At 39.8% G+C, this 15,922-nt stretch overlaps 2 protein-coding genes across 2 annotated transcripts in view; both read right to left on the bottom strand.

The window, feature by feature from the left end:
- LOC127439122 (differentially expressed in FDCP 6 homolog) overlaps nucleotides 1–15,922 on the bottom strand; it is a 123,941-nt gene that overhangs the window by 62,664 nt on the left and 45,355 nt on the right. The window lies entirely within an intron of this gene.
- On the bottom strand, nucleotides 3,014–9,199 carry si:ch73-352p18.4 (inositol 1,4,5-triphosphate receptor associated 2). The gene is made up of 12 exons (XM_051695262.1): nucleotides 9,138–9,199; nucleotides 8,835–8,907; nucleotides 8,675–8,702; nucleotides 8,450–8,590; nucleotides 5,425–5,556; nucleotides 5,156–5,300; nucleotides 4,890–4,924; nucleotides 4,682–4,729; nucleotides 4,506–4,603; nucleotides 4,308–4,415; nucleotides 3,514–3,639; nucleotides 3,014–3,433 (listed from the first exon to the last, which is right to left on the bottom strand). The coding sequence occupies exons 1-12, from the start codon at nucleotides 9,196–9,198 to the stop codon at nucleotides 3,304–3,306; spliced, it is 1,125 nt and encodes a 374-aa protein (XP_051551222.1). The 5' UTR covers nucleotide 9,199; the 3' UTR covers nucleotides 3,014–3,303.

Below are 15,922 nucleotides of genomic sequence, written 5' to 3'. Positions count from 1 at the left end.
GCCCCTATTTCGCCATTACAAAGCATCTCTATCAAACTAATCGGAAAAGTTAAGTTACACCCCGTTATTTCGCATTTACACTTGGTATGGACTAAAGTGTCCAGAGTGTTTAATTCAGACATTTATTTAAATGTTGCCTCGAGCATATGGCAGAACCCAAGATTGTGTATTGGCAAGTCCCCTTTCTGCTGTCCGGAGTGGATTGTGAGGGGGGTTGCTACACTCGGTGACCTATATGAAAGTGGTGTGTTGAGATCATTTGAAAACTTGGTCCAACATTTTGGGATCCACAGACCTCAGTTTTATAGGTATTTACAGCTGCGCCACCTGCTCTGTACTATTTTTGGGAGTAGCATACACCCCCCTAAAGCGGCAGATACTCTGGGAGAGGTGATTACTGCTTTTGGAAAAGGTCATGAGGCATCAGTGTATTACTCCCTGCTAATTCAGAGTCTGAAGGACGGAGCTTCAACTTCTATTAAGAGATTATGGGAGAAAGATTTGAACTTGGAATTGGAGGAGGGAGTGTGGGCTATTATTCTGAAAAATGTTAAGTCTGTATCTAGAGATGCAAGGGTTCGCCTTATGCAATTTAAGATTTTACAAGAATTTTATTGGAGCCCCTATAAATTATATAGGCTTGGTCTTAAAGACACACCCACCTGCTGGTGATGTCAATCAGAAGTTGGAGACACAACCCATGTTTTTTGGGGATGCGTTAAGATCCAAGATTTTTGGTTAAAAATTCAGAATTATTTGCGTGACATTCTGGGCACTCAAATTTTACTTTGCCCCAGACTTTGCATTTTGGGCGTTGGGGAAATTCGGGGACAAATATATAAAAAATTGGGTTCTGACTGGCGTGATGATTGGTAGTCAAATTATTTTAAGGGGATGGAAGTCAGACGGAGCACCACCATTTCCGGAGTGGTGTGCGGAGATGGGGAGGGTGGCGGCTTATGAGAGGATGATAGATGGATGGCTGGGGCTGGAGGACTTATTTTTCAGGAAGTGGGGTAGGTATTTGGCAGTTTTGGAGGACTCTAGGGGAAGGGATGAGGAGGGAGATGTTTAGTTTAATTATGCATGTTTATTATATATTTTACTTTTTATTTATTTTAATTAATTTCTTTTTTATTTTATTGTGTGTGTGTATTATTTTATGTGACCACAGGGGTGTTCTTTGGGGTAGGGTGGGGTTGGTGTTTGGGGAGGGATGTTAATGAGGTTAAATGTTGATTCGGTGTGTATATGTTGTGTTTTTCTCTGTTGTGTTTTTTCTTTGAATCAATAAAAAATGTTAATTACAAAAAAGAAACAAATTTTACAAAGAAAATGTAAAAATGCAAAAAGGTTTCTGTGATGGTTAGGTTTAGGGTTAGGGTTAGGGGATAGAATCTATAGTTCATACAGTATAAAAATCATCATGTCTATGGAGAGTCCTCATAATGATAGCTGCACCAACATATGTGTGTGTGTGTGTGAGTTTGTGAGTGTGTGTGTGTGTGTGTGTGTGTGTGTGTGAGTGTTTAGGGGTAGGGTTAGGGTTAGGGGATAGAATCTATAGTTCATACAGTATAAAAATCATCATGTCTATGGAGAGTCCTCATAATGATAGCTGCACCAACATGTGTGTGTGTGTGTGTGCATGTGTGTGTATGTGTGTGAGTGTGTGTGTGTGTGTGTGTGTGTATGCAGGGCCATAGCTAGTGGGGTGAATGTTGTTAATGATTCTAGGGTCCCAAAGGTACAGGGGGACCCAAAACAAATTCAAAATTGTATTTATTTAATAAGTAAGGGGCCCAGAATTCCTTGCTACTGCCCTGTGTTTATCTGTGAGTGTGTGTGTGTGTGTGTGAGTGTGTTTGAAATGTTGTTATGAACCATGTGCGACACAGATGGGTTAAACCGCTGCACACTGTCTGTAGGATGCTAGCGAGGTCCGACTTGGAGTGGCAAGTGGGGTGGCATAGCTCATTTTGAGGGTGGCAGCCACCCTGTGCCACCCTCCTGGCCCTGCCCCTGCTTCACTAGTTCAGCTGATATGGTCCCGCAGTGTCACAAATAATTATACGTTTTTTAAGTTGAAATATTCTATGTAGTCTGCTATGTTTTGTAATTCTAAAAGAAGTATCAGCGTGTGCTGCATTATATCAGTGTGTGTTAATCAGATAAACTCATTAACACACTGTAAATCAGTTATGGTAATCGTTACTGCGATTACATCATCACATCATTTCACACACACTCCTGCATCTGTCTTATGCATTATCTCATCATACTTATAATGATTACACAATGCTGAGAGTGCTAATCTGTGCACACTGCAGTCAGTAATATTATAATTATATAGCAATTATTCATGCATATAGTAATAATATTTGAATAATTCTCTATGCATAATTTTTGCTTATGAATTGCTTTTTTTTTTAAAGAAAAAAACAACAACAGTAAATCTGACATGGTGAAGTCAGATACGTATATATGGATTTTTCCCACAAAGTAAAACTTTGACTTTTCAAGTAATTAACCGTTAAATTAAAAATGTTTGATAAGGTTTAGCACGTCTTTATCAACACCAGATGTTCTTTATGATATATTCTGTAATCTGACTTTAATCCAATTAAAATGTCCTTACAAGAACATTAAGAGCACTTCCTGATCTTGCTGCTCATTCTGAGCTGTGATTGGCCACTTGGCAGAATGGGGGCGGGATTAAGCGACAGAACGTGCACGTGCTGCTCGTGCACGTGACTGCAGCTCTGCACATGTGTGATCATGAAGATAATTTCAGCTAATCCAATATAATCTGACCCAAAGCAGGTACATTTAATTAACACTATCATTCAATGCAAATATGTCCTGATATGTTTATTTATGAATTATTAATATCTTTTATCTGTCGTTAAAATGAACCGTTCCATCATTTCCAGAACAATCGAAACAAATGAAGTGTAAAATATGCAGCACCTAGTGAATTATAAAACAATCGTCCTGAACACTCTTCCTCTGATTAAAATACTGTTAATTAGTGTAATTATTCTGTTGCCATGGTTTTGCACCTGTTTCAGGAGAAACGAGGACATTCATTTATTATTGGCAGACAGAACAGCAGATACAGACACTTTCATTTACTCTGTTACATTATAATCCAGCTACAGTAGTTTCATTTGCTGCAGTCCATAATGAGTGAAAATGAAAATCCTGTCATTATTTACTAAACCTCATGTTGACTTTCTAGGGGTTAGAACTGAATGTCAACAGCACCCATCAGAGACTTTAATGAGATTCACACATTCACAACTACATGACTGGAACTGTTAAACATGTTAAAGCCGCTATCAGCATTATTATACAGAACATTAGTGACAGTATTCTCCATCGACACTCATGCAGACAGGACAGCAAGAGCCGCCGGTGCCAAGCGACACACCTGAAAGCATCATATAGCATGTCAGCGGGCTGAATCATGAGCATCAGTTATGATAAGTACATTAATACATTTAGACGTACAGCTGAGGGTTGGACTTTAGTGATGACTCCGCCCCTCTCGCAGAGTCCTCCACCTCCTCTGATCTCTCTGTGGGTTTGATTTGAGAAGACTGACGACGACAGCGCAGCGGTGTGACCTGAATCGCACTAATGTACATGAACACACACACACAAATATAGACATATAAAAGGGATGTTTGTTAAACAAAATATCAGACTCCTTTGTCTTGCTTAGACTCATTTCATAGCTAGCATTTTATGTATCATAAATACCTAAATACTCACAATTAAAATGTTTTTTGTGTGTGTGTGTGTGTGTGTGTGTGTGCATAATATGACAAATTTACAGATTTAGTGGACATGCAAAAAATGTTCTGTAATAAATAAAATAATTTAAAAATATTTTCTTAATCCTTTCAGAAATCTGATATATGGCCACATTAAATTTATATGAACTTATAAAAACATATACTGTAAAAACATTAAAAAAAATTAATATTAATTTGTAATTCATTTGTAACTATTAATACTATATTATTATTGGTGAAATACATGTCAAATATATTTAAAAAAATGTTTTGTGGTATTTTGAAATATATGTTGCATATAGTGTATGTTTGTGACTTTCAGTGGAAAACATATATGAACATATGTTTATCTAACAGTATATTGACATGTATGATTTCTGTATGGGGAGTGATTTTCAGCAGTTTTATTCACACATTTATAATCTCAAGCATGCTCTTAACTGACAATGGCGTCTATTTTGTGAAAAGTACACCATCTTTTTCCAAAACCTTATTAATGTTTGTTACCTTGGAAACACTGTATTGTCAGCATCATTATCCTGGTTTTGGGTGCAGCGGTCAGGGAGGTCAAAGGTCAGGCTGCTCTCAGGACCTTCTGATGGAACTATTTCCTGTCTGAAAGTACAAGATAATATTTTGTCCAGAAATGACACACTTCAGCTTTAAGGATGTGTGTATTTGGTTTGTTTGTGTGTGCAGCTACACCTGCGCTCAGCTCGTATTTCGAGTCCCTTCTGGGTCAGGCTCTCTGCGTCTGCTCCGGTTTTGCAGCCGTCTATAAACGCAGCTTCTAGATCCACTAACTATAGAGAGAAAAACCCATTAAGATACCAGAGGTCAATCCTGAAGAGCAGAACACTGGATCTGATGTAGAAACACACCTGAGCTTGAGTCGGGAGTAACGTGATGCTGACTCGACGGCGCATGGACTACAACATAAACGAGAGGTTTATTCATGTAAAAAAATGTAAACAGCACAATATTTCCTATGTGTTTCTGTGCATTTATAAGATAATGATGATTTTTGACTGCTGTGTGATGAGGGAATGAGGTATTGATTACGTCGAGGAGAAAATATTGGCCTGTTACCTGTTGTGACTGTCTGAAAAACACATCTCTGTCATCTGAGTGAGAAAAAAACCTGATTATATAACACTCTGATACAGAATTCCAGAAGAGCCTATAACATCAACAACAAAAGGTATGGGAGGTGTTTATTTTTCTATCCTTACTGTGCATGATTGTATAGTTATTTTGCATGCATTGTTTTTTTTAATTCATCAGAACAGACCTGTGACACAGCTGAGAAGCACTAATGCATGTGTGTCCTCCAGGCCACTAGGGGCAGCACTGACCTGTAGAGTCGCTGCGTAATCGGCCCTTTCTCCTGTGCAGCAGTTTCCTGACCTCCAGCAGTTCTTCACTCTCTGAAGTGTGACGTCTCTTGAGATGTTCGACGTGAACTGACATCAGATCCACCGCGTGACTGACACGAGCTTCCTGATAAATAACACATGAACGATGCATGGTTTAGAAAGTTTAGTGTGAGGTCTCTGAGTGAGGTTTCTGTTTGAGGTCTGTGATGGTGTGAGATTGGGGTTAGGAGGCCTCTGGTTTGAGGTACCTGGTGTGCGGCTCCCAGCATCTCAGCTGTGGTGATGACGTTCTCCATGTTGCTCTTCACCATCTGCAGTCTGTTCTGCATCTGCAGCACCATCTCTCTACTGTCTATCTCTGCCAGACACTCATACAACACCTGTAGAACAACACAATGCTCGCACAACATTCTCACAACGCTCTCAAAATGTTCTCAACACTCTCACAATGTTCTCACAGCAATTTCATAACGTTCTCATTACACACTTGTAACACTAACAACGGTTTCATAATGTTTTCACAACACTCTCACAATATTCTCACTGACAATGTTCTCACAATGCTCTCACAATGCTTTCACAATGCTCTCACAATGTTTTCACAACGCTCTCACAATGCCTTCACAATGCTCTCACAATGTTTTCAAAACGCTTTCACAATGTTTGCTCTCCCAATGTTTGCTCTCCCAATGTTCTCATAATACTCTCACAATGCTATCATAATGTTCTCACAACTCTCACAATGTTTTCACAACTCTCTCACAATGCCTTCACAACGCTCTCACAATGTTTTCACAACGCTTTCACAATGTTTGCTCTCCCAATGTTTGCTCTCCCAATGTTCTCATAATACTCTCACAATGCCTTCACAACGCTCTCACAATGTTTTCACAACGCTCTCACAATGCCTTCACAACACTCTCACAATGTATTCACAACTCTCTCACAATGCCTTCACAACACTCTCACAATGTTTTCACAACTCTCTCACAATGCCTTCACAACACTCTCACAATGTATTCACAACTCTCTCACAATGCCTTCACAACACTCTCACAATGTTTTCACAACGCTCTCACAATGTTTGCTCTCACAATGTTCTCATAATACTCTGACAATGCTCTCACAATGCCTTCACAACGCTCTCACAATGTTTGCTCTCCCAATGTTCTCATAATACTCTGACAACGCTCTCATAATGTTCTCACAATGCTCTCACAATGTTTTCACAACGCTCTCACAATGCCTTCACAACACTCTCACAATGTTTGCTCTCTCAATGTCCTCATGATACTCTCACAACACTCTCACAATATTTTCACAATGCTCTCACAGTGCCTTCACAACGCTCTCACAATGTTTTCACATTGCTCTCACAATGTTCTCACAACGCTCTCACAATGTATTCACAATGCTCTCACAATGCCTACACAACGCTCTCACAATTTTTTCACAACACTATCACAATGTTTGCTCTCACAATGTTCTCATAATACTCTCACAATGCTATCATAATGTTCTCACAATAATCTCACAATGTATTCACAACGCTCTCACAATGCCTTCACAACGCTCTCACAATGTTTTCACAACGCTCTCACAATGTCCTCATAATACTCTCACAACACTCTCACAATGTTTTCACATTGCTCTCACAATGTATTCACAATGCTCTCACAATGCCTACACAACGCTCTCACAATGTTTTCACAATGCTCTCACAATGTTTGCTCTCACAATGTTCTCATAATACTCTCACAATGCTATCATAATGTTCTCACAACTCTGACAATGTTCTCACAACACTCTCACAAATTTTTCACAATGCTCTCACAATGCATTCACAACGCTCTCACAATGTTTGCTCTCCCAATGTCCTCATAATACTCTCACAACGCTCTCACAATGTTTTCACAACGCTCTCACAATGTTTTCACAATGCTCTCACAATGTTCTCACAACGCTCTCACAATGTTTTCACAATGTTCTCACAACGTTCTCACAATGTTTTCACAATGCTCTCACAATGTTCTCACAATGTTCTCACAACGCTCTCACAATGTTTTCACAACGCTCTCACAGTGCCTTCACAACGCTCTCACAACGCTCCCACAATGTTCTCACAACGCTCTCACAATGTTTTCACAATGCTCTCACAATGTTCTCACAATGTTCTCACAACGCTCTCACAATGTTTTCACAATGCTCTCACAATGTTCTCACAACGCTCTCACAATGTTTTCACAATGCTCTCACAGTGCCTTCACAACGCTCTCACAATGTTCTCACAACGCTCTCACAATGTTCTCACAATGTTCTCACAACGCTCTCACAATGTTTTCACAATGCTCTCACAGTGCCTTCACAACGCTCTCACAATGTTTTCACAACGCTCTCACAGTGTTCTCACAACGCTCTCACAATGTTTTCACAATGCTCTCACAACGCTCTCACAATGTTCTCACAATGTTCTCACAACGCTCTCACAATGTTTTCACAACGCTCTCACAATGTTCTCACAACGCTCTCACAATGTTTTCACAATGCTCTCACAATGTTCTCACAATGTTCTCACAACGCTCTCACAATGTTCTCACAACGCTCTCACAATGTTTTCACAATGCTCTAACAGTGCCTTCACAACGCTCTCACAATGTTTTCACAATGCTCTCACAATGCCTTCACAACTCTCCCACAATGTTTGCTCTCCCAATGTTCTCATAATACTCTGACAACGCTCTCACAATCTTCTCACAACGCTCTAACAATGTTTTCACAATGCTCTCACAATGTTTGCTCTCCCAATGTCCTCATAATACTCTCACAACACTCTCACAATGTTTTCACATTGCTCCTACAATGTTCTCACAACACTCTCACAATGTATTCACAACGCTCTCACAATGTTTGCTCTCACAATGCTATCATAATGTTCTCACAACAATCTCACAATGTTTTCACAACGCTCTCACAATGTCCTCATAATACTCTCACAACACTCTCACAATGTTTTCACATTGCTCTCACAATGTCTCTCACAACGCTCTCACAATGTATTCACAACGCTCTCACAATGCCTTCACAACTCTCTCACAATGTTTTCACAACGCTCTCACAATGTTTTCACAACGCTCTCACAATGTTTGCTCTCCCAATGTTCTCATAATACTCTCACAACACTCTCACAATGTTCTCACAACACTCTCACAATGTTCTCACAACACCCTTGCAACGCTCTCAGAGCAGAGTCGTGATGTGTGGTATGTGCAGTACCTGCAGTGTGTCTCTGGTGTGCTGCAGTTCTCTCTGGAGGTTCTCTTCAGCAATGATGCGGTCATGCATCTCTGCCTGCAGCCGCTGACTCAGTGTGTACCGGTCACAGTGAAATCCCATTGAAAACTGACTGAAGGCGCTCTGTGTGTGTGTTTACAGATGTTAATAATGACTGAAGAAGACATTTGACAATGTATCTAACTTCTAACATTTGAAACATCTCACCTCCACTTCCTCTTCAGTCATGTCCAAACTGCTATGAGAAAACACAAATTAAATGGACATAAACGTTTCCTGTCTTAGTCCATGTTCTCTGTTTGTTCTGTGAAAAGCTCCGGCAGCATTTGAGTGCAGATAGGGTCAGTTCTGTTGTGTGTGTATTTACCTCTTTAAACCCAGTCTATCCATTATTGAACGTTCTTCCCAGGAGTCAGTGACTGGTTTCTCTGAGTTTGGATCTGTTCAGTGTGAATAAAACAAAGTAACCATTGCAAAAAGGACAGATGCATTACCAATTAACTGAAAAATGCCACTTTCTTATACCATGGTATTTACAGAAAGGAACTTTCGAGAAATCCATGGAATGTCCTAAAACACAACATTACTATGGTACTGTTTGCCAGAGTAATCAGATATGATATAATAGTGAATTAAAGCTTAAAGTGTGTGAAGTGTTTGTGTATTGTACCCTCATCGCTTTCACTGTCGTCCAGTATTCCAGTGTAAACAGTGAGCCGTGAATCAGTCATCAGACCTGCACACAAACACACTGCATTGTAGTACATCTTTCCATTGATGTCATCAGTCCAGAATGGCCTTTTTCCGCCATGATGGTTTCCTTTTATTGTAAAAAGATATTCTAGCATTTTTTTCCAACTATAATATGCCTATCCATTTACTCATTGCATTGGTTAATCTCCATTTACAAATCAAAATACAATATCGGTACAATATGTGCAATAAAGTTTCCTTTTGCGTCACCTCATGGTGATTTTGGTGCTGTATCTACTGTATCTATCTAGACATATCACACACACACATGGAGATATTTTTCTCACTGGAAACACACACCTGTCGGTACAACAAAAAGAACGTCTTAAGTCAAAACAGCACACAATCACACATCAACACAATCTGCACACATTAAATCCGACTGTACATCAGTACTTTACAGAAAATCAACCAATCAATAAAACACAGTATATAGTGTTAGACAGACTCTAGAAAATCTCTCCTACCTTTGTCCGAGTGTTTGTATCGTGTTCGTTCAGAGATGAAGAGTCAATCATAATCTGCTTAACACTAAACCTTAACCCTGATCCCCACACCAATCCATTTAGTTTTTAAACGCATATGTTTAACTTCCTTTAAACTTCTCATCCACACTTGAAAACGTTTTTCATAACTGCATACTTCGGAAAATGATATTGTGTGAGGAAACTGAAAAAGGTGTTTATTCAAACTTAAAGCTACAATATGTAACTTTTTTTTGTTAAAAAAGAACAGAAAGTTATTAATGAGAGAGTGCAACCAAAATCCATCTTCCAAACCAAGTCTTTACCCAGATACACTTTGATAAACATATAAGAATGATTTATATTTTAGAGCTGTCGGGACGGATTTTGCGGGAAATTGCATACATACGTCATTCGCCCATGTTGACGTCATATCGGTAGTCAGAGAAAATAAGATCCGGCTACTATAGCGCGTGTGTATGATGTGGGAGTAGCTGAAGCTGAAAGTTTGTTGTCACAACAAATGGAAAAAAAAAGGAAAAAAACGGCAAACCTCCAGGGAATACTGGGTGTAAAAACAAAGAAACCCCGAACAGATCAGAGTCTACAAGCACAAAGTGAAAGCAACAGAGTCCGTAATAAAACCCGAATCAACATCGGCTTGACTTTTCAGAGGTGTACAACCGAGTTCTGAAAGTATTTAAAAGCGACCCAGAGATGGCTTTATTCTTACTCGACAGGTAAGATATATATATATATATATATATATATATATATATATATATATATATATATATATTTTATTTTTCCTCCCCTTTTCTTCCCAATCTGGAATGCCCAATTCCCAATCTGCTCTAAGTCCTCATGGTGGCGTAGTGACTCGCCTCAATCCGGATGGCGGAGGACGAATCTCAGTTGCCTCCGCGTCTGAGACCGTCAATCCGCGCATCTTATCACGTGGCTTGTTGAGTGCGTTACTGCGGAGAAATAGCGTGTGTGGAGGCTTTACGCTATTCTCCGTGGCACGCACAACTCGCCCTATGCCCCACCGAGAACGAGAACCACATTATAGCGACCACGAGGAGGTTACCCCATGTGACTCTACCCTCCTTAGCAACCAGGCCAATTTGGTTGCTTAGGAGACCTGACTGGAGTCACTCAGCACACCCTGGATTCGAACTCGTGACTCCAGGTGTGGTAGGGTAAGATTGTTAGCACACGTTTGTATTTTTCTTTATAACAGCAATAATTTATATAAATAAATCCTTTAGTTCTAGACTTGCCAAGGACATGTGAGTCTTGAAATGATGTTGACCACTGGTTGGTAACAATGACAATCTATAAATTAGTTACTACCATGGTCTAATTGTCCAGAATATCCTGCAGTTATCAAAACATCACAACGTTAGCAATCGTTATGTCTAATGTTAACGAACATTTCCTAACTTTTGCAACGTCATTTATTTCACAACATCAATGTTTCAAATAAGTCAAAACAACAGCATAAGATATGGCACTTACCTGCTCAGATGACATGTTTTCAGATATCCGTCTTTTCCTTTCTTCGTTATTTGTCCATTCGCTCTGATGTCCTGTATTCATGTGTACACCGATCGAACCACAGTCATCCGTGCAGAGGAGCAGAGCTGAAGCACAACCAAAACAATGTTCTTCCGCAAGACGCATGCAGTTTTATTTTTAACCGCTAGAGGGCTACACAGTGTAGCTTTAAACGGATTAATGTGGACATCGCCTCAATGAAACACGTGCAGAAATACTCTTTATAGATTTTGAGTCATACTAAACCTTCAAATATAGTGAATTTTAATTACAACTACTATTTTATATACAGTATACATATAAGTGAAGGATCTAATTTTCATCAGAGATTATTTATTTATAAGAGACAGGCCACTTCTATTAAAATCAATGGGAGAAATTGGAACGCCCAACGGTCAACGGATGTATACAGGAAGTCCCGCCTTACAGGTAAAAGAGCCAATCATCTTATAGATACAGACATCACCTGTCAATCATCTCTAGAAGGTGCATGCACATCAGCTATACAAGCTGGGAAAATTGCATGTTTTAGCGTAATATGAGGTACAGAAGCACAATTTATGATTCCAATATTATCAAATTTTATTGCTGATTTGAAATATGTTCTTTAATTGTAATCTTGACCAACCGTTTAGGAGATTTCGGTCTTTCTCCGTTCAAGTAGATAGGAGCTGCACTGGCATGACTGGAAATAACCTCCCGAGAATGTTCCAGACAGGGGCGTATATTCCAGGGGGGATGGGGTGGGGGATAACCCACACCCCACCCCAATATTTGTACCATGATCAATGGAAACATGTAAATGCTTCACACTGCAACCCCCCCAATGTTCAAGCCTTATCTACGCCCTTGGTTCCAGAGATGACCGACAGTGGACTGACTAGCTAGAAAGACTTTGTTTTCATATATATATATATACACTAATATACTATACTTATAATTCATTTAATATGGCATCAACGTTTCTATTACAATCTCATTTACCCATTTGGGAAACCCTCATCTAAAGGTAAAATGCAGGATGTATTTCAGTATCGGACCTCAAGAGGTCATTACAGAACTCATGCTTCAACTAACTCTAAACAATCTAACAAATACAGTTCTCACAACCTCAAACATGTATTTGTAGTACTGTGGCCATAGTACGGTGATAGTATCAGATATGATGGTACTTTAATATGTGAGTGATTACCAAATTCATACGCTAGTATTTAAAGTACTTGAAAGTATACCGTTAAAGTACATGTCCAAAAAACATTAAATTGTTTTTTTGTCTTTTGAAGTATAAAACTATTAAACTAAATGATCTTGCTGACTGTTTAGGGTCAGACAGTGACCTCTGTGTGTCATGTGACCGACTGAATTATTCAATCAGATGTGAATATTTAAAAAAAGAGTTTAGCTCAATAACTAACAGCACAGTATTTCACATGTGTGTCTGAGGAAGAAACTATGAATCTAAGCACTGATCCGTTTAATCTGTATTAGGCCGATTTTAGCTTCTCATGTGACCAAATGCTGTTTGAAACCTTTAAACACTTTTGTTTTGTGCTCGGACTTAGCAGGAGATGAACTGGTAAAAAAACAGAATCCGGACTGGAATCGGACCGCCCGCTGCACATGGAACCGACACAGAACACTCAGACAATGGAGAGAGAGCAAGTTATGCCTCCCTGGGGTTACATTGTTCATACACCATCTGCTGAACACATTCCACTTACACACACACAAACACACACTCCTACTGTTAGGAGGGAAACAGACACTTCACACACAATCGATCCACCACATAAACACCCTTCAGTTCTTATGGATTTATGATTTGTTATTTACAATGTAGCATTTTAAAATCTTAGATCAGGCTGTTATGGTATAAGGTACTTTGTGACCTTTGACCCAGATATCTGTTCTGTTTTTCATGCAGTATGTTTGTTTTTTAACTGAGCGACTCTACAGAGAGGAAACAATCAAACTGAACTCTGGGTCACGACCTTCAGCTGAGAAAATCCACATAACAGACACATGAACACGCAGCACAAGGATGAGCATTTACTTTCACAACATGTCATACTCGCAGCACAACTGATTGTCAAAAACACACCAATGATCCCATAAAATATCTACTGATCTTTTAAACACCCACTGACCCTCAAAAACACTCCAATGACCCTCAAAACACTTCACTGAGCCCTTAAACACCCCAAATGACCCCCCAAACACCCACTGACATAAAAAAAACCCTCTGGGCCAATAACACACCATTAACCCTCAAAACACCCACTGACCTTAAAGCACCTAATGACCCTCAAAAACTCACTGTCCCTCACAGCATAATGACCATTAGAAATACCCCTCAAAAACATCCTACTGACCTTAAAAACACCTTAATAACCTTCAAAAACACTCACTGACCCTCACAAACACTACAGACCCTAAAAAAAAAAAACTAATGACACTCAGAAACACCCACTGACCCTCAAAAACACATTGATGACCCTCAAAACACCCACTGACCCTTAAAACTACTCACAGACCCTGTAAAATGCCCACTGACCCTCAAAAAACTCACTGACCCTCAAGAACACACTAATGACCCTCATAAACACCCCAGTGACTCTCAAAACACATTAATTTCAATCAGAAACACCCTAATGACCCTAAAAACACTTTATATGTCCATAAAAAACACCCAAATGACCATCAGAAACACCCACCAACTCTTTATTAACACCCCACTGACCCTTAAAACACATTGATGACCCTCAAAACACCCAGTGACCCTCAAAAACACATTGATGACCCTCAAAACACCCAGTGACCCTCAAAAACACATTGATGACCCTCAAAACACCCACTGACCCTTAAAAACACCTTAATAACCTTCAAAAACACTCACTGACCCCCCCCCCCCCCAAAAAAAAAAACTAATGACCCTCAAAACACCCACTGACCCTTAAAACTACACACAGACCTATAAAAACACTAATGACCCTCAAAAACAACTTAATGACCCTGTAAAACACCAACTGACCTCTTAAAAACACCTTAATGACCCTCAAAAACACCCCAGTGACTCTCAAAACACATTAATTTCCATCAGAAACACCCTAATGATCCTAAAAACACTTTAAAGTCCATAAGAAACACCCAAATGACCATCAGAAACACCCACCGACTCTTTATAAACACCCCAATGATCCTCAAAAACACCCCATTCACCCTCAAAACACATTAATGTCCATAAGAAACACCCACCGACCCTTTGTTAACACCCTAATGACAATTAAAAACACTCACTGACCCTCAGAACACTACACTGGCACTTCAAAACCAGTTTACAGACAAAATCTGGAAATAAATACAAATAAAAAACAGTTACTAGTGCACTAGGCTATAATAATGTTACAGGACTGCTAGATTGGCAGATGTTTCGGGACACGGCAGGAGACATTAACCAATATACAGACTCATCATCTGCTACATCAGAAAGTGTATAGATGATGTGGGCCCCAAAATCACTGTTCATGCATTTCCCAATCATAAACCCTGATTCAATACCATTGTAGCTGCCGAACTCATCGCTAAATTACAAGTGCTGGGGTTGAACAACCATCTATACAACTGGATCCTTGACTTCCTGATGGAGAGGTTCCAGGTGGTGAGAATAGGCAGCCTTACATTCTCCACTCTTCGTGCGTGGATGCCGTGGAGAATAGCGTGAGCCTCCGTGGTAACGCGCTCAACAAGCCGTGTGATAAGATGTGCAGACTGTCTCAGAAGCGGAGGCAACTGAGATTCTTCCTCCGCCACCCTGAGGACTTAGAGCGCATTGGGAATTGGGCATTCCAAATTGGGGAGAAAAAACATACTGTACATTACTTAAGACTCACTTGCTGGCTGCTGCTAGAATGAATAACCTACCTGGACATTAAATTATTACTTCCACCTGTCCTTAAGACACCTGAATAATTCGCCTGACATCAGGTTTAAGAAAGATACGTTGCACAATGCTATTGCTGTGCTGTTATGCACATTGTTTTGCACTTTTTAATGTTACTGCCGTGTTGTGTTGTTGTTGTTTGTACTTTTTGTACTTTAACAGAGCTGGCCTCACAAATTTCAATGTTCAGTTCACCATGTGTGTTCTGTGCAAATGATGATAAAAGACTTATGATTTAAAACACCATAATGACCCTCAAGAACACTCACGGACCCTTTATAAACACCCATTGAAACTCAAAACACCAAGTGGCCCTAAAAAAACTTAGTGACCCTCAAAAACACTCACGGACCCCTTAAAAACTCCCTAATGACCCTCAAAACACTCACTGACCCTCAAAAACACATTGATGACCCTCAAAACACCCACTGATCCTTAAAACTACTCACAGACCCATAAAAACACTAATGACCCTCAAAAACACTCACGGACCCTTTATAAACACCCACTGAAACTGAAAAGTGGCCCTAAAAAAAACGTAGTGACCCTCAAAAACACTCACGGACCCCTTAAAAACTCCCTAATGACCCTCAAAACACCCACTGACCCTTAAAACTACTCACAGACCCTGTAAAATGCCCACTGAACTCTTAAAAACACCTTAATGACCCTCACAAAACTCACTGATGCTCAAGAACACACTAGTGACCCTCATAAACACCCACTGACCCTTAAAAC

The sequence above is a fragment of the Myxocyprinus asiaticus genome, chromosome 50 (assembly GCF_019703515.2).
Source record: "Myxocyprinus asiaticus isolate MX2 ecotype Aquarium Trade chromosome 50, UBuf_Myxa_2, whole genome shotgun sequence".
Taxonomy (NCBI): domain Eukaryota; kingdom Metazoa; phylum Chordata; class Actinopteri; order Cypriniformes; family Catostomidae; genus Myxocyprinus; species Myxocyprinus asiaticus.
This window is presented reverse-complemented; position numbering and strand designations above follow the sequence as displayed.

Excerpts from the sequence above, each read along its gene's own strand:
- si:ch73-352p18.4 (XM_051695262.1), bottom strand. The coding sequence starts at position 9,198 with ATGACTGATTCACGGCTCACTGTTTACACTGGAATACTGGACGACAGT. Across the intron at positions 4,925-5,155 it reads ATTACGCAGCGACTCTACAG|ATGACAGAGATGTGTTTTTC; the intron begins GTCAGTGCTGCC and ends TTTCTCACTCAG. Across the intron at positions 4,416-4,505 it reads GAAATACGAGCTGAGCGCAG|ACAGGAAATAGTTCCATCAG; the intron begins GTGTAGCTGCAC and ends TTGTACTTTCAG.